This window comes from Pieris brassicae, chromosome 6, assembly GCF_905147105.1.
Source record: "Pieris brassicae chromosome 6, ilPieBrab1.1, whole genome shotgun sequence".
NCBI classification, from domain to species: domain Eukaryota; kingdom Metazoa; phylum Arthropoda; class Insecta; order Lepidoptera; family Pieridae; genus Pieris; species Pieris brassicae.
In genome coordinates, this window is record NC_059670.1 from 19,514,494 (window position 1) to 19,534,501 (window position 20,008).

The 20,008-nt window shown below is 34.7% G+C and overlaps 1 protein-coding gene across 2 annotated transcripts; it reads left to right on the plus strand.

The window, feature by feature from the left end:
* Positions 1-1,305: 1,305 nt before the first annotated feature.
* Positions 1,306-20,007, plus strand: LOC123710875 (facilitated trehalose transporter Tret1-like). 2 transcript variants are annotated; one of them, XM_045663152.1, is made up of 6 exons: positions 1,338-1,367; positions 2,979-3,130; positions 10,243-10,380; positions 13,884-14,019; positions 16,636-16,808; positions 18,724-20,007. In XM_045663152.1, exons 2-6 carry the CDS (start codon positions 3,065-3,067, stop codon positions 19,834-19,836), a joined length of 1,626 nt encoding a protein of 541 aa, XP_045519108.1. In that variant the 5' UTR covers positions 1,338-1,367; positions 2,979-3,064; the 3' UTR covers positions 19,837-20,007. The 2 variants fall into 2 exon arrangements, with proteins under 2 accessions (XP_045519109.1, XP_045519108.1); XM_045663153.1 differs by lacking the exon at positions 2,979-3,130 and having other exon boundaries at positions 1,306-1,367.
* Position 20,008: the final 1 nt, after the last annotated feature.

Below are 20,008 nucleotides of genomic sequence, written 5' to 3' on the forward strand. Positions count from 1 at the left end.
TTTTAAAAACGTAAGGCGTTCGACATGATTGAAATGTTTGATGATTGAATGAAAATTTACACGATTTAAAGGTAAGAAATCGTATTTAAATCCGTCAACAACCTTCGTATACTCGTAAATAAAAAGATATTCTATATAAAAGTGATTGGAGATGTTTCATCATAAAATAACTAACCTTGGAAGAGGTTTTGGTAAATGCCAGCTCACAGGTCTGTGATTTGTGGTTTCGTGACTTGTGAAAGGATTTTGCAAAGGCGAAACCACGCGGTATACTTGATCCTAGGCTGTATATAAAAATGAATAGGGATGTTGTCGTCGGTCAATAGTAGTATACTACATCTATAACAAATTAAAAATGCAGCAAAATTTACTCACGACCACAATCTAAAAAAAAGCGGTTAAAGGACTGGCTTATCTTACGCAGAGTTGGTGATGCTCATGAGAACTTTTAAAAGAATTCGTACTACGATAATTTCTGCTTTGGATACTCGAAACTCGATAGACAAGGTTCCATCCGTTCAATCTCCAAACGCCTCCACAAATCGCCTCTAGATTTGCCAATAGAACAATGTATTGTTTTTCTCTATTACATACATTGTTCGTGTAAGTAAATTACAAACCAAGTTAAGTTACATCAATTCTTTTAAATAATATACAATGTATCTTATTTAGCGGAGTCTGAAGTCTTTAGTTTGCACACATTTTACGTGCAAATGTCAACACTGGAACGTAAAAATTACATCAGAAAAACCCGATTAACTTTATAGGAAATATAATTTAATGAACTTGTATATATTCCTTGAAAAACCTTAGTTTGATACGTTTCCGTATTTCAGTATTAAATAGTATTTTCTCGATGGTCGTACAGTGGCTTTCTTTGAGACTTGATTTTGGCGTACCGCCATCCACAACAAAATCCATATTAACACTACATGACAGCTCAATCTAAAACTAAAAGCGAGTTAGCAATCACGTTATGCTCATATGTTTTTAACTAACATTGGGGCTTTAACCTTCGGATAAAATCTGCCAATCAGAACGAACCAATTCTTAAACCGGCTATACATTTGTCTTTTGCAATTTTCTCATGCGAATATTACTTTTAAAAGGTCAGCCATTATTTAAAAACAGCCATTTTCTATCAAAAAAATCCGCAATTTAATGACCTTCTATTACATATAGATGTATTTGTTTTAATTATCCACAATAGTATTATATTATTGTAATGTACGGACCACATTTTTTACATAATGTTTTCGCGCTTGATTCGCAAACGTGGGGACCACACAAACACGTTTTGTTGGAGTTCAGTATGGTTTGAACCACTCGCATTGGTGTGTCGCGGTTTGTGTTATGTTTAAATAAACGTAAGTATTTATTGTGTAGTTTAATCAAAACAAAGTTTAATATGATTTCATTTTGATCCGAATCTAATTTTAAGGAATGTTCATTTATCATTTAATGTGTGTTGTTAAAGTCAAAGGTGATGAGAGACTTAGATTGCATATAATAAAAACGCGATGTATCATATTCCCGCAACTGTGTTGATATCTCACGCAGTTTCCCATGGGAATTACGGATAAGGAATCAATGGAAACCCTATTTTACGATTTTACTAGTGTCTAAGACATTTATTTGAATTGCTGAATGTGTATACTGTTTCTAATACGTTAAATTTAATAAGGAATGATTTCTTAAACGGTCATACTAGATAGTTCGAATATTACAGAATGACAATATCTTGACGGATGACCAATTTAAAAAAAAAACGGTTTTAAGCGTCCATTTGGTATTATCTGCATTGGTAAACGAATGTTAGTTTATAAATAATTTAGTAGCAAAAACTAAAATTGGAAGTGTTATTTTTGTTTTGTAATAGACTATATTATCTATTTTGGAATAGATATATTGTAAAGTGTACTATGGAAAATTATATATGATTATATTTTATAATAATTATATGTATAGATTTAAAAAATATGGTTTTGAAAATTCGTTACACAATTATACGTTAATATTAATTTAGTTAATTCAAAATTAAGTTCGGCACATATAAATGATTAGCAAAACATTTTAACGATCAACAATAACGGTAAAAACTGCTTATCGAAGTGATAACATGCTTCCGACTACATATTTTGATCTTGTAACCTTAAAATTTTTGCATTCGGAATGTGTTAATCTAACCGTTTATTTTTAAATTGCTCTATAATGACTTAACCATATAAAGCATAAAAAAATTTTTTGGACTTCCGTAACTACCCAATAGTAATAAAAGCAGACATTTCTATTCAAATGTCATTACAAAAATCGAATACCATTTAACATTTAGTTTTTACTTTGACACCAATTGCGAATAACTTATCTTTGACATTATGTTAATGTTCTTATTATATGACATTGTAAAAATTGATATGACATTTGCATGCCTATTTATATATGGCTGACTGTGCGGATATTTGTAGTTGATCGATCTAATTGTAGCACTATCTTGGCAAATAAAAGATTTATTATTATTATTCGTATGCTTCACAATATTACGATAGTTCTATCCTTTACAATTTCATATCTCTGTAAATTTAATGCGTAATTGAAATTACCTCTTAAACTAATATATTTTTTAATTAATCTCTTCCAATATAATTACGATAATCCTAAAACCTAATTAATATAATCCAATATAATTTGTAGACAAACTCAAAGAATACGAGCTTTTTTATATAACAGAGGGCAAACGGCTGGAGGCTCACCTGATGTTAAGTGATACTGCCATGCTCACTCACATTGCCTCTCGCAATGCCGGCCTTTTAAGCATTGGTAAGCCTTCTTTTCTTGAAGGATCCTCGGTCGAATTGTCTAAAGGTCACCAGTTTATGACGATACATTGAAATCCATAAATCTAGTAATGTTGTTCACGCCGTCGCATTATCAAGCGTAAATTAATTTCTTCTCAATCAGTTGCCATTCTATTACTGAAGGTTGCCGTCAGTCTCGAAGCGTGTCTTGTCCTGTGCCAGATGCAGCAACTCCTCCGCAGTCGCGACACCCGTCCACTCCCTAATCCATGTATTTTTCTTCAACCAACACGCCGATTACCGAGGATTTTACCCATTATAATTATGTGAAGGAGGTAAATTTATTTAGATGATATTTAATGTTTTTTTTTCTGGACAAAATTAAAGAGTTTTTAGTCTCAATGTATTTCCCTACCTATGTCAACGATAGAGCAGTGTTGGCCGAGTGGCTTCAGCGTGCGACTCTCATCCGATCCCCGGCTGTGCACCAATGTATTTTCTTTCTATGTGCGCATTTAACATTAGCTCGAACGGTAAAGGAAAACATCATGAGGAAACCGCTTGACTTAGACCCAAAAGTCGACGGCGTGAGTCAGCCACAGAAGAATCGATTTATTTTATTTTTATGTCAACAATAGGTTGATATCATGGCCTCAGGTTGGCCGACCTTGAAGTGGGTCTTATGTAACAAGGGTTTCGTTACATACGGAAGTCATAAGCGATTAAATACAAGTAAATATTAGTTTAATTTACGTATGTACTTGCCTTTTATAAAGTCTCACGATCTTTGACAATACATTTACAAACAAATCTTGGACGGAGCTGTAAAGGCCCAACCAACAGATTAAAAATACAATTAAAAAAATCCTTATTTTTTATTAAAAACTCATTAGCGTAACCAAAGCGACACAAAGGTAACTTGCAATTTCCGCTTGTTAGTCTTGTTACTTATTGAGACAGGAAATGAATTAATTTACACATTTATATAAGAAATACAAATACAATTCTTAATTCTTTTCCATTGCCACAGGGGTTGGCTTTTTTTTATTTTTTTTATTATTATTTGTAGTTTTAGAAAATTGTAAAACAAAGAACAATTCTTTAGGTAAAATTAAATAGGCCAGATAATTGTTTTCCTGTATTACGTACAAAATATACAAAAATAAGATCATATTCTAGAAAAAGTGAAATTTTTACCAAGGTAAATGTATTTACACCAGGATTCGAATACACGACCTGAATGTTATCTTATGCTTAACTATTAGGTCTCTATTGTTTTGTTTTAGATATCGTTTTCTTTGAATTACGTATAGTTTCATTTTCTTTTATAGAACAGGGGCAAACGGGCTCACCTGATGATAAGTGATACCGCCGCTCATGGACACTCTCAATGCCTTGTGAGTGCGTTGCCGGCCTTTTGAAAATTGGTACGCTCTTTTCTTGAAGAACCCTAAGTCGAACTGCATCGGAAATATTTCAGTGAGTTCCACATAGAGTGCGCGGCAGAAGCTGCCGTGAAAAACGCTCAGTTGTGGAACGACGGACGTCCGGATGATACTAGTTTGTATTCTGCCTCGACGTCGGATGATGAAACTCAGCCTTAGGTCAAAATATGGTACTAGGTAGTAGGTATAGAATGCCATAGGTGAAAGATATTTGGAATCCGTTTAATTTCATTAAAAGTAATCAATTGTGTGCGAATTGTTGGCTAGGAGCGCTACTCTAAACCATGAAGTCGTTAGTCGTGCATTCGAATCACGGCTGGGCAGGAAGGGCTTTTTATATGCACGATACTGGCTCATTAACAAAAAACATCGTGAGGAAACCTTAAGATTAAGACCACAAATGCGCGTGTCAGGCACGGCTGACTTATAAAAATTATATAGAACCATTTATTATTAAAAGTATCAAACGAAAACACCAAATATATTTAGCGATGTTTGATTGTATGATTTCTGTATATTACAATTTTACTATTGACTTTAGGCATTTCGCGTACTTTAGAATATGGCTGGAGTGAAACGGTGTTTGCTATAATTAAAGTGAAAGCTGAAGTGCAAGCCAGGTACTATTGCATATTATTACTCTTAGTGCGTATGGAATTTGTTTGAAACACCCATCCAAAAGGCATATGGAAATCTACTATGAGGTCTTATTCATGAGAGTCTGACCTGTCAAGTCTCCAACAGTCGCCACGTACAAAACTGGAAATTAGTAATTTTAATTTTTATATGTTTCTATTCCAGTTTTGGTGTTCCACTACGAAAATTTGTTTACCTTTGAAAAAAGTTCAGAAAATCATAAATTTGTCGATAGCTTTATAATATAAATTTTTGAAATGAATAATCCATCTTTACAAAAATTATACAGAAATATTCCAAGGACCTCTTATAGAGAATAATCCTCCTTCAATTGGCTTCAATCTTCAATCTTCTCCACCACCTTCTTTAAGTTCATCAGCTCGTGGGCTGCTATTTTAATACCTAGTCGTAAACTTTGTTCGACATCATACAGAAGCCTGTTAATCTTTAAGTGTTTAACATATACTATTTGTGCTTCTACACAGCCCTATATTCGCATCGTCCAGTCAGGACCTGAAGCAACAAATGCAGATGACTGTAGACCGTGACGGCCTACAGGACATGTTAATAAAGCACAGACCGTGCCTGGAACGGTTCTGCGAAAAAAATATTAAATATTTAAAGGAGGCAAACAAAACCGAAAGAGCGGGTCTCGCGAGGATTTGCGTCCCGGCTCGCCCATGAATATTGTAAATAAAAATATTACCGATGCAGCCGGGGCGTATTTCGCGAGTCGAAGCCTGCCACTCGCGAACTAGTGAAATTAATGAAATGTATCTTGTCTTTTGTTAACATAGTCGTGTCACGGTGACCACGCACGCTGTAAAGCACGCGAAACGTCGGAAAATTTTAAATTAAAGAATTATGTAAATAATTATAAGTTTATAATAATAATACATAGCTTCAATCCGTTTAAAAAGTGTTTTCTTGATATGTATCTTGTTTTTATTTTGGAAAAAAAAATGAGATAAAAAAAGGTCTCTTGACACTATGGCAGTGTTATTAATTTAAAAAAAAAAATACTTTCGTTACTTTTGCTTTACCTAAACTCCCTATTTTCCATTGACATTTGATGTCACTTCAGCCACATAAATATAAGATGCAAAATGTGTGGGTTCACAAATAACCATAATGAAGCAGTTTTTACATGAATACTTGAAGATTTGGAATACTTTGAAGGTGGCATTGCCCTTAAGGTCATTTTAAGGGCAATCCCAAGGGCAGAGTGAATATTTCTAATCCATGTAATAGGTTTTAAAACGCTTATTATTCTAGTTTTGTGTTAGTTAAATATCGATTTTAAGTGTTTCGTTCTTATTATAATTACCCTAAGTGACCCAATGGGGTAATTAGACATTTTCTGTGATGATTTTTGGTTGTTATTACCCGATTGCATTATGTTAGGATGAAGTTGTTTGTCACTGTAAAGTATGAATCAGGATTTCCTAGCTAATTGTATTAATTATCGTAAAATTAACACGTTTTTTGGAAATATCATAGATACCTATTGTTTTATTAAAAATGTTATCAGTATTGTATTATTATTTTCCATAAGACCTCATACACACACATGAAATAAAAAAATAAAACCCACGGCGCTACAACCTTTTTAGGTCTAGGCCTCAGATTTCTGTATCTGTTTCATGATCATTTGTTAATGGAATAGGCAAGTAGGTGATCAGCCTTCTGTGGCTGACGCACGCCGTCGACTTTTAGGTCTAAGGCAAGCCGGTTTCCTCAATGTGCACACAGGGTGAAACGCCATTGGTGCATAGAGGGGGATCGAACCTACGACCTCAGGATGAGAGTCGTATTCTGAAGCCACTCGGCCAACACTACTCTACATTCACACACAAGAATAATTACTTTACACTTAATACATTTACTAGTTTCATGCAATAAAGTAGGTGATCAATTTACTGAATATTTATTATATTCAATGCATTGACTAGAATACCTACATTTATTTCATAAAGGGTATCAATATGCAAAGCCACGGAAAGGTCCGAGCACTTAGAAACAAACCTTATAATGAGCTTCTGCAAGCACTTGATCTTACGGATTTATTAAGTAGGCGATTAAGAGGTGAACATTATTATAAGATTAGAGTAATCTTTAATATCCACTCAAATGTTCCAGGAATTGAGAAGCTCTTTATTTTAAGTGAAAACACGCATTTAAAGGGAGAAGTTCTTTAAAATTGAAGAACACTCAATATACACTCTATAAACACTTTCTCCCAAACCGAGTAGTGTTGACTGGAATAGGCCGGAAAGTGTAATTAGTGCACGCACATTGAACCCTTAAAAAAATATTAAGCTGACAGTGTGTTTCTCGACATAATAATAATATTTACGAGTGTCGTTTTGTAGTAAATACACTTGTACATAATATTATTTATTTACATAATACTTTCGTCATAGAGTGGCGTGACAATTGTGTTCATTTCTTTTTAATACGAAAAAATAAAGGATAAGAATAATAAGTTTATTTACAAAAGTTATGCTTCAATACTGGTTAGCTGTCCCATTATCATGTCTTAACTTAAGGTCCTATTTGTTCTCCAGAAGCACACCAGGGACCTTGGACCCTCCGAAGTGTATACCCACTTCTATCAGCATTTTAAAATTGTATAGATTTTTGGCCCATTATAAATACATAATATATTAACATATATAATTCACTAACAGACATGGTTCGAATACGCTACGCTATACTTTATATATAAAGTAAAAAATTGTGACACAAACAGATTCCGTATATAAATTTATTTATTCACTAAAATACATATAAAAACCTTACAGTACTAAACCAATACGATAATGTCGAAAAAAGAAATATAATATAATTACTTGTAAAAATTTTGCTAAGCCATTCGCTGATTTATATATTTCACGCTTTATGATGTATTTCGCGCTATAAATCAAAATGTCAAGTGTAAGTTGTGTCACGGAAGGATTATGAAACTTGTTCTGTGCATCCATCATGACACGATTTCTCCTAGTATCCGTTATGACGTAAGTCAAAGCCTATAGATACAGCGTGTGACAGTACACTTACAAACATTACGAAAAGGCAAGACTTAATTATTTGATTTTACAAAATTAATTCACTACTACATGTCATCACGGAGGACTAATGAAAAAAAATCTAAAAACATCAACAAATTCGTTATTTATACTTTAATTGAATTATTGTGCTTGCTAGTGAATGTGTAATATTATTATAATATGTAATGGAACGTTTAATATTAAAAATATAATTAAAGTTGTAAAACATTACGCAACTATTATAGTCATTATACAAATAACAACATAAGTGTTGTACAATATTACATCATGAAACATCTTGATTCATTTATTTACTAGCAATTAAAAAAGTTACATCTAACATACATATTATAAAATAATACACTTAGACAATATACAAATCCAAAACAGATAACATAAGTAGGTACAATAATAGACACAGTGAAAAAACTAAAAAGAATCCTGAAAATTAACATTAACAAACGACAATTAATACTTATTATTCCAAAAACGCTTACTGCTAAAAAAAGTCAGTCTTTCTGCCTCTTCAAATATTTCCTCACATCCTCTTTGGTGTGGTGGAAAATATCCACATCGTCATAGTTAGCTAAAACCCTAAACAATTCGTGTTCGAACGAGGCACCTGGAACAATTGGTAATCTTGTCGCATTCGGTGGAGGGACTCTCAGAGAAATTAACGACAGCAAAATAGAGGCTATCTATCCGCCCATTAAGAATAATAAGTCGTGCAAAAATAAGTCTTTCTCACTCCGCCGACATTCTAATGAGTTTAAATTTAAATATTTGCAAGAATCTGCATAACTATCGAAACATTTATACTGTTTATGACTAAGCTCACAAACTTTTTTTGTATATCTTCGACGGCTTTTATATTTTAATATGGAGATCAGATGAAAGTTGCATACTCCATCACGCTTCTGACATAAACAAATTCAGGCATTTCATACTTACGTTTTAAAATGACTTGCATGTCCGCTTGACAACTCCTAGTTGCTTAAATGCTTTGCCTGTTATGTCATCGATATTTGATAGGCCCTTTGTTTCGTCTAAAAATATTCCAAGGTCTATTACTAGTTTGATTGGGGTGTTGTCGATTTTGTACATGTATTGTATTTGCATTTAAGCGAGAAAGTTATCTTATTGTTTATATTTATTGAAATATTATTTTGTTTATAATGTATAATCTTCATTGCGTTAAAGCATTTATTAAACAAGTGGAACGAAGTTAATAATCTTATTACTTCACCTATTTATAGTTGTAAGTATTTCAGTATAATTAAGTTGTCAATCTATCACACTTTTAATTACCAAAGTAACTTCGCTTCATAGTTCCGCTTCACGAACAGTTATTAATAATAAATAATACTATAACGGTAATACTAAATTATGTATCTCAAGCCAAATTGAATACAATTGTATTGTATTGGATGTAATTAAAATGTAAAATACTAAAGTTTTTTATTATCTGTACTGTACGGTTCCTTTTAATAATAGAGGATTTTAGTTTTACTCTATATATATAATATAAGTTAAATAATGAATTGTTAATTCCTATGTAACGTATGAATGTAATCTAACAGTAAAAGAGAGTGCTTACGTTTGTCTATACTCTCGAGGCGTAACTCCCATGATTTTGATGAAATTTTTTGTGTGTTCAAGGAGTCGAGAATGATTTACATTATTAGATTCTTATTTTATATGTAAGACGTGCGTACAGGACAACGTTTGTCAGATCCGCTTGTATATTTGTATTCAGTAAAAATATTAATTACTTTTTCATTTTGTTACCACCAATAGACATGACAAGTTACCTAATAGACATTTTCATATAATTCTAGTTAAAACACTAGTATCTGTATATCATGTACATGTAAAATCGTTATAATTCTATATTGAAATCACCCGTGAATGGGACGCATTCATGATGAATAATAATAACTTCCAATCAATCTGATTGTGGAATATCAATCACTCAATTGAAAAGGATAGTTTAATAGAGAACCTATTAATAATTCATACATTTAGCACCAAAATTACACTTTTAAGTAGGTATTTGTTTTGTCCGGCGAGGTTTTTATGTTCTTTTGGAATGGGTAAAAACATTTAAAAACGTAATATTTTATCAACGAACAATAGAGGGGAGTTATCCCGACCTAATGGACAATCCTCTCAATGGCGGGAACGATGATATTTCACAATTACGAAACGAAATGTACACGATCTCTTCGTGAAACGGAACAATGTCTTTGGCTGATTTTATTGATAATTTCTAAATATATAAGTGTGTAATATGTTAATCTATATTACTTTTTTTAGACTGCCCGTTACCTGACAAGGGAATGCTGCAAGTGGCGCAGTAGCCGTATGCCAGCGATGATTGAAAAAATGTTAGAAAGCACCGTGACAGATGGCGGGAAATGCCAGAGACAACGCGTATCGCCTTTTTTAAGACAGGTGTGTTTCTAATGTTAATTCTGTTCTTAATCTGTGATAAAAAATGACGGATTGTATTATTTTAATTTGACATAAGTGGACATAAATAACAGAAATGAGATGATAACTAAATTTTGGTATAGAATATATGGAATAATAATTATGATTATCTAGTGCGTTCAAAGTACAGGAGGTAACTAGTTTATTTGTATAATATATAATACTCATACTAACCTTTTTGTAAAATTTTCCTTTCTTTGTAATCCTAGAGTAACTAGAACTGAAAGTCTTCTATAAGTACCTGCTGGGCTTTAATGGTCCAAATAGGCTATCTCGCTCCTACAACTTAATAACTAACTGATGAAAATAATGATCTATTTTACAACATTTTATTTTTATTCTTTATGAAGGATGTAAAAATACACAACTTCAGGCCCACGAGCGCATGCAGTCGCTATCGCGGGGACTGTGGGGATGGTCAACTCTTATGCCTCTGCTAATCAGAGGGGAGAAACCCGACCCACTAAAATTTCTTCCTGAGCCCTCCATATCGCCTGCTATGCCGGACACATTCATTCTGAATGAATGACGTCCGGCACCGCATTGAGTCCCACGGGGGTCTCACTAGGCATTCAACCCAGGGAACTCAGGCGAATATGACTGCATACGGGCTCAGCGACGGCGCAGCGGAACGCTGTTGGGCAAACGCTCCTCACGTCTTGCCCCCGCGCCCCCGCCGCCGAGCACAATCCCTCCGGCCATCGTCACGCACCTCCCGCTGACGCTCGGCAGCCTCCTTCTGCAGCAGAACACGCTCACACAAGAAGGCTACCGCACGTCACTCTTCTTGGCTACCAAGCATTGCTGCAACAACGCTCGGTAGCGAGAGGTCCGTCCCGACGACCGACACTAGGTCATGGCGTTGCCTCGACCAAGTGGCACAATCGGCCAGGGTGTGCCCCGCCGTGTCCTCTGGGGCACCACAATGGTGGCATATGGGAGGGTTTCCCGCCTCGCCACCTTGTCCAGATACCGCCCAAAGCAGACATTATCTGCGCCATCCGAAAGGACACGGCTCCACTCGGGCGATTCACCCATTCCCGTAGGCATGGGCGAATCGCATTGTACAACAATCTTCCAACTTATCCTAACTTTGTTTATCATTATCATATCATTAATGTGGTTTAAGTTATTAATTTTTTCGTTTTAATTTTTCACTTGCTAGCTTGCTTATGTTTTAATATAATTGTTGTGTATGTATGTCAAATTTGTGATGTCAAATTTTCTTTTATAATTTTAAACATACACGTTGTTTAAAAAACTTATAAATACTGAAGAATGCGCATTTACGTAATGTTTACAAAGTAAATTTGTAGGTACAAAATGCTGAATCTGAAATGTGAATTAAGCATTTTCCTTGTTCTGTGACATCAGCGTACAATACGCTAATAATCATAATTTTAGTGTTTATACTTCGTTGGATTGTCGGATATATAATAATCATTTTTAGGTCAAACTAACAATAATACAGATAGCATTAAGTGTTCTGATTTGCTTTTATTATCTAGATACACTATGTATCAATTATTGTTGTTAAGCAATGCCCCGTAGTTTAATTAATTTAATAAAATTAACTCTTTCATATATTTGACCATATCGATATTGATATCAAAAAGATAAAAAGTAAATTAATAACTCACTCTTTTAACTAAAGTAATCTTGCTCTTTCTATCAAATTGTGCTTACGTTGTTATAAAAGTGATCTGTCTTTTTTCATCACAAAGTATACACCATTTGATAGAAAGGGACAAATATATAGTTGAATCAGTGCAAACGGACTGCTTTACCCCCTCGTATATTCACCGGCTACAGGTGCTTCAGTCGCGATTCATGAGAATCGCGACCGGTGCGCCCTTCTATGTGAGAAACGTCGATCTCCACCACGACCTGGAGCTCCCTACCATAGCCCAATGGATGAAGTTGGCGTCCACACGCCACTTTGACAAGGCTAAACACCATCCCAATCCGCTGGTGCGTAATAGCATCAACTATTACCCCTTCCCGACAAAAAAGGCTCGCAGGAGGCCCCGACACATACTAACGGATCCGGATAATCCAATTACCGTAGCAAACGATAAATTAAAAGCCGCACGCGCGGCCAAAAATAATAAAAATAGCCAATCACAGATTAGGGTAAAAAACCGCCTTCACCGGGGAAGGCGAGGACCTTTACTTCGCACTTCGCTCACTCCAGTGAGCTTCCGTCCTGCCCTTCAGGCGATTGACCGCCCCGCGACGGCCCAAGCCGAGGTTCGAGTCTCACAGGAGACGCCCTTGCGCTAGCCGCGGGACAAAACGCCATTCTGGCCGAGCTACGCTCGCCAAAACAGCCCGAGCTGAGCTGTAAAGGCCCTTAAGGCCAACAGCGAGATTCCTTCTCTTAAAAAAAAAAAAAAAACGGACTGCTTTAGCTTTTAATATCTTCTATTGGATATATATACCGAGTCCAGCCATAAGTTCTGTTATAAATGAAAATGCATTTTTTAATGAAGTAATGTAATATTATTAAAATTTATACCTACATATTTATTAAAGAATCAACAAAAATAAAATAATATTGTATTCGAAATGGCCACCCTTGGCTTTTATACATACCTTTATCCACGAATCTATGGATTTACGCACTGTTTCCAAGGGAAATCTCGCCACTGCTTCCTCAAAAGATTTTTTAAGAGACGCAATGGCGCCGTGTCGTTTAGAGCAGGCCATGTCCTCAAAAACTGACCTTGTCTAAAGGGTTTAATGTGGACTTGGCTACATAGGAAAATAATAACATGGATCACGGTAATACGTACTGCGATACCTATTCGTTGTAATGCGATACTTATACTTAAATATTTAATTAGCGCCTGTGCACTTGAATCACACGGCCCAAGAGTCTCTCACTATCTTCTTATTTCCCGTTTATTTTATTATATATTTATAACAGTAAAATTATATGTATAGTAATCACACTAACACACATGGGTTTTAAGAAACAGGCTTCCTTAATCTAGAATTCAGTTGCGTTTAGAATTATTACCTCATACTAGGAGTAACATTTATTTATTTTTGTAGTCTGTTGACTACAACTATTGTTTAGCATATTTGTTGTCGTAAGTTTATTATTAATTCGATATTTTATTATTCAATATAGTATTTCATTCACTCACTCACTCACTCACTCACTCACTCACTCACTCACTCACTTACTCATTCACTAACATGCACCCAAACACTCACTCATGTAGTCAGGCGTGTTGAAAATTTTTGAAAAAACAAAAATTATTCAGGAAACGATTTAATTAAATAATATTTATAAATATTTTTTAAGGAATTTATAATTTAAGTATGATATGGAAGAGCTGGGAACACTGACACATTTATTTTACTTAAAAGAGTTCCCATATCTTACTTATAATGAATCTTGTGAAATGAATTAACACATTTTTTTATTTTTATGTAGAACATACGATGTGTTTCAGGCCCTGGCAGTCAGCGGAGTAGTGATGTACATGATTGGTACTGGAGCAAATATAGCATATCCAGGAGTACTGTTGGAGCAGCTACGACAACCTGACTCTGCGTTGCGTTTGACGCCGGACCATGAATCTTGGATAGGTAGGTCACTCTTAGTTTTGTAAAGAGTAAAAATCCTCTAAAACACAACGTCTTAACAATGTTACTGTGTAAAATACACCAAACAAATTGTTCTATTTCCTGTTTTTTCATTGGCTCACATTTGTTATTATAAGAATTTATGAAAATTAATTATTTGCAAGCTTATTACTATATGGCTGATAGAGCGGATTTTTATAATTGTTCGATCTAAATGTTCATTATTTATTTATTTTATTACATACGCTTTTCTATGGATTTATAGAAAAAAGGCCCAGGTCTAGGTAAAGCAAGAAAGCTTCTATAAATATTTTATAATGCCGAAGATCTTAAAGATATTTTACAAACTAAACTATTATTAGTTTTAAACTTGAAAGAAGTTCAGACTAATAGAAACAAAAACCCACATGTAACATGACAGGCAGAGATGAGAACTGTCGTTTTATAATAGACCATAAATGGCAGTGCCAGTCATCACCATGTCTTCATATACGGTTGTTTTATATAAATTTATTACCTATATTCGAATATGTATTGGTAAACATAAGGTAACAATGAGTAAACAACTCTATTAAAATAAATAGAACTTTATATGGTAGGTATTAATTTATCGTAATTTGACGTGAAGGACAATTTGTTTGCACTATTGTTCAACCAAACCTATCATACTTAACTATAACGATTTCAAGTAATGATAAGTCACGTAATAATCATTTGTTTGACTTTTAAATGTTTACCAATGTTATCTTAACCGACTAAAAAGAAGCGAGAATTGTCTGTTGTAGTCCTTGTTGTTCAAAAGCTTCCAAAATCATTGCCGGAATATAATCCTTAACATTCTTTTATCATTATATTTAAATTTAACAAAAATGCTAAACGGAACATTTTTATTAATTCAGGAAATAAGTAGATCGATAATTCTCAACGCGTTTTTTTTCGGGCGAAAAATTACTCAAAATAAAGCGTTTAACAACCCAGAAAACCTCGTTAACATGAAATATAATGCATATATCTTAGCCAAAAAGTTCGAGCCGTTCATTCAACAGCCTTCTTAACAAAACAGCGTCCCACTGGCGACCTGAATGATGTTCCATTTCATCAAACACCAAATGACTTGAATCGATGACGTTATATACTTGCCTGTCCTGTTTATTTCTATTTCGTTCCCCTTTCTGCCTCTGTCACACACACCAAACTGTCAATGTAGCGTCGGCAAACAAAAAATTTTATGATATTTTCAAAATTTCATGAAAATAGTATAGAAGAATTTAGTTACACTAAGAGTTATGAGACTAGGCTGTTAACTGTTGTTAAATAAGCTATTTGGCTGCGACATATACACATAATTTATTTATTTATTAACACTTCGTTACAATACAGAAAAAAAATTGAATATGTATTAAATTACATAAAATAGACAAGCAGTGCAAAAATACATGTTATACACAGTTATTAAGATAAAAACTAAACAGGAACAACAAAAAAAAACTAATCTAAAAAGATGATAGATTAAAAATAGAAAGTAAAAAGTAAAAAGACCATAAATCACGATAATTTAAGATAAGTCTCACATCAGTTAGTAGTTGGAAAGAAAGTGTGGACGAAGAGTGGAGTACGATGTGGACAGGTAATGTTTGTACAGAATAAATTTAAAGTAAGATTCGGTAAATTATATTGAAATAAATTCTTCACCTTTTGGCCTATGAATACTGGGTGAATGTACTCCATTGTATTCGAATACTAACAATTCCCTGCAACTTGCTTTCGCGCATTCACTGGTATATGTGTTTTATATTTTATAGCATATATATTTGTTAAACTTAAAATATAAAATATAATTAGCTTTTTTGCCTGAATTTATAAGTATTTAGTTTACAACGTAATCATTGTTTGTAGAGTTGTCTATGATTGATAAAAAATGTCTATTGGTTTAACGTATTTTATTTTATTTAAGAATATTTCACAGATTTAAAACTAACACAGTGTACTTATAACAACTCTCAGCCACTCTCAAATACATACGCACACACACCAATTCATACATGCATTTACGTCTACTTAAGGTCTTAAACAACTCATATTTCATTAGATGTAACACTAACACTGCACTTTTCTTATAAAATATGTTATAATCATGCACCATGTACTAAAGTAATATAACCTAGTTACCCACAACACAGGGGCCTCCAGTGTGGTGATTAGCTGTAGATCAGAGTCACAACCATATTTCTGTCATGAATAAAGTTTTATTATTTTAATTGAAAAACTGTGGTGCGTACTAACCTAACAGTAGTCTTGCCATGCTACGTCCGTCGTTCCACACTTGAGCGTTTTTTACGGAAGTTTCTGCCGCGCACCACCACTGTGTGGTGTACCACCTGTCCACTAAAGTATTTCCGGACCAATTCGACTTAGGATACTTCAAGGAAAGAGCGTATCGATTCGTAAAAGGCCGGCAACGCACTCGAGAGCTATCTGTCGTTGATAGCGCCCATGGGCGGCAGCGTCATCAGATCCTCATGACCGTTTGCCGTCTATTGTATTAAAAAAAAGGATTTTTTTACGAATTCGTCATTTCGATAATGATTGTTTTAATTTAGCTTACAATTTCCTTTCCAGCGTCGATCCTGGGTCTGGCCCTAATTTCTGGAATAGTTGTAGCGCCTTTTTGCCTCCAGAAGTTGGGACGTCGTCTTACCAACCAACTGAGCACTTTACCATCGTTGTGTGGCTGGGCCCTGCTGGTCACTGCCAAGGATCCTGTTGTGCTGCTCATAAGTCGCTCTTTACAGGTAATTTACTTTTTGGTTCGATATATATGCAGATTACCATGAGTGACTTCAAGAAATCTTTTATATTATCAAAGTTTGTTTATGCGCATGGAATCATATACATAGACCGCATGCACGTCACTCAAACCAGTCAACAGCATCCGTAGTTCTATTATAGATACACAACACGTCTTTTCATCAATTACAATTAAACTGACCTTATCTTTCGCCTTAAAACAGTCAATACATTAACTAAAAAAATTCACTATATAAAATTAAGGCATATTTTCGTTTACGTTCCAATTACAATGGACAAATGCGTCATACATGTTTGTATTCTATTAATTCTGATTACATAATATTCAGTTTATGATAGATTTATTTTCAATTACTCTATTGTCAATTGTTTATACAGGTTATAAACATGTATAAGTAATATCTAATGTTATCTTTAAGTGTCAGTCACATTTAAGTCATAACGTTTATTTTTTGTTTATTGTTTTGAACCGGCGTTTGCTTGTCATAAATAAAAAAAAACTCAATCCCGATCCCAGGCTGTGCACGAAAGGACTTTTAATTTAATTTAACATTCGCTCAACCGGTGAAAGAAAACATCGTGAGGAATCCGACATGTCTTACACCCAAAAAGTCGGCGACGTATATCGCACAGAAGGCTGATCACCTACTTGCCAATTAGATTAGATTATGAAACAGATTCAAACATCTAAAGAGACCTAACGAGGTTATAGCGCCACTGTTTTTGTTTCTAACGTTTTTACTTTAAACTTTTATTATAATTGTTTTTGGATGTCAGCCAGCCAGCAATGATCCCTTAGCTAACCATACATTTTATTTTCTTGTGATTTTGCCTCTTTAATTCGGTCTTTTATTATTTGAATTATCTCCGTTAATATATTAATAATAATAGTGGGAAAAAAATCATTTATTCATCATTAATAATCATTTATGGTTATCATTCATTTTTTCGTCGACCTTTTAATCTTGTATGGAAATGGCATACAATTCTAAACCATCACGAAAAACGCTTAAATACCTATGTATATATTGACCAAAATGTATTCTTGTCTTTCGTTTCTCAGGTCCGGTATTCAATGTCGTGATTTTATCAACTTAGGAGGCCTCTAAAGTATCATTAAAAATCCCGGTACCTCTGGCAAATTTAAATTTATGATATACAATAACTTAGAAGTAAATTCTAAATGCCTAATCGATTTAGATGTAACTTGTGTTCATTTCACGGAAAAATGATTCTTAAGCGTTCTGATCCGAAGCAATTATTCCTCTAGATACACCTTGCTATACGCTTCCAATCGTCGTTTTAAGGTTTATTTTATTCGTTAGCCACACAAGTCCACACATAAAAAGAAAAGAACTTATATACAAACTTGTATACAAACTTGAAGTAATGTGTGGCTTCGAAAATATATGCGGACAGCGAGCACAACCATATTGTAACTATACATACAAAAAATCTTTTTCTCCAATAAGAATAGTTTTGTTTTGGAATACAAAGTGTACTATGAAGAGTAGTTTGGGTTGATCGCTCTTGCCTCGTTTCAACACCGTACGAGTCGTATTAACTCAAAATTTCATTAAGGTGATGATGGGTAGATGTCTTCCACGGTCCGCTTCATATGTCACTTTCTTTTGGAAACCAGCGAACTGTGGAATCGAGTCCTGGTGGGGGTTTTCCCTGAGAGATACGACCTCAAAGTGTTTAAAGAAAGAGTATTTGGGTAGGCTTCCTGATAATGTTTTCCTTCACCTTTCGAGCGATTGTTAAATGCGCACATAAACAGAAAGTGCATTAGTACAGAGCCGACCTCAGAAATTAGAGTCGCGCATTCACGCTACCAGCGCAACAATTATTCTTTATTCTATTAAAAATCTCTAATAAATAATCTTTTTATTTCAGGGATTCGGAATGGGCATACAAGCCGCGGCTGCACCAGTATCCATTGCTGAGTACTCCGCCCCGAAGCATCGTGGAGCTTTCCTTGCTACAATAGCCTTCTCATTCGCAACTGGAATGCTGGCTGCTCATGTCTTTGGCACCCTTTTGTACTGGAGAACTGCTGCTTTGGCCTGTGGAAGCTGTTACGCCATATCACTACTTTTGATCTCGATAGTCCCAGAGACGCCACCATACCTAGCTTCAAGAGGAAAATTTGAGGCATGTAAAAAGTCTTTCCACTGGCTCAGAGGCGGCGATGAAGACTCCCAAAAGGAGCTAGAAGTATTACTCGATAGTCAAGGAAAATTCTCTGCCTCATCGAAGAAAGTGTCCAAACTTAAGGCGTTTCTAGAGATATGTAGGAAGCCAGAGTTCTACAAGCCAACAGTGATAATGATGTATATGTTTATACTTTTCCAAATATCTGGTATGACTGTGGTGCCATCTTATACAGTGCCTATGATGGAGGAAGTGACGGGAGGTGGTATAGAATCGTATACAAGTATGTTGATGGTGGATGTGGTAAGGTTTGCAACAGCCGTTCTCTCTTGTGTTGTTGTCAACAAGCTAAACCGAAGAACTGTTCTCTTTATGGGTATTTACATCAGTGTCGCCGCCCTATTTACGACATCTTTCCTTCTATATTTAAGGGACTATGGCTATATACCAGAACAGTATAAGTGGACTCCAGTTATTCCAACATTAATATATATTTTTGGCAAAACACTGGGAATTTTACCTATCCCCTGGGCTATTGCCGGTGAAATATTCCCTTTAGCCTACAGGTCTTTGGGAAGTGGGATATCTGGTATGTTTTTATCTATCATGTTCTTTGTGGTTGTAAAAACAGCCCCAACATCGTTCAGACAAATTGGAGTTAGTGGAACGTTTTGTGTCTATGGATTGAGTATTGCCATTTGCGGGGTGTTTTTGTTTTTCCTACTACCAGAAACGAAAGGGAAGACACTGTATGAAATTGAATGCCACTTTAAGGGTGTCAATGATCTTACCGGGGAAGCGGAACCACATGAAAAGGATAAAATGTTGGAACTGGAGAATATAGAGGGAGGATGAGATGGGAGAAGAGAACATTAGGGAACGCCTTTCAGCTTTATAGAGCTGGCCACGTAGTTAGGAGGAATTTTACGGTTTTATATCGGCATACATAAATCAAATAGTATGTATTATTTTGACACAGAATGTTCATTTAAAACTATATTTTGTGATAAAATAATAAATAATCAAA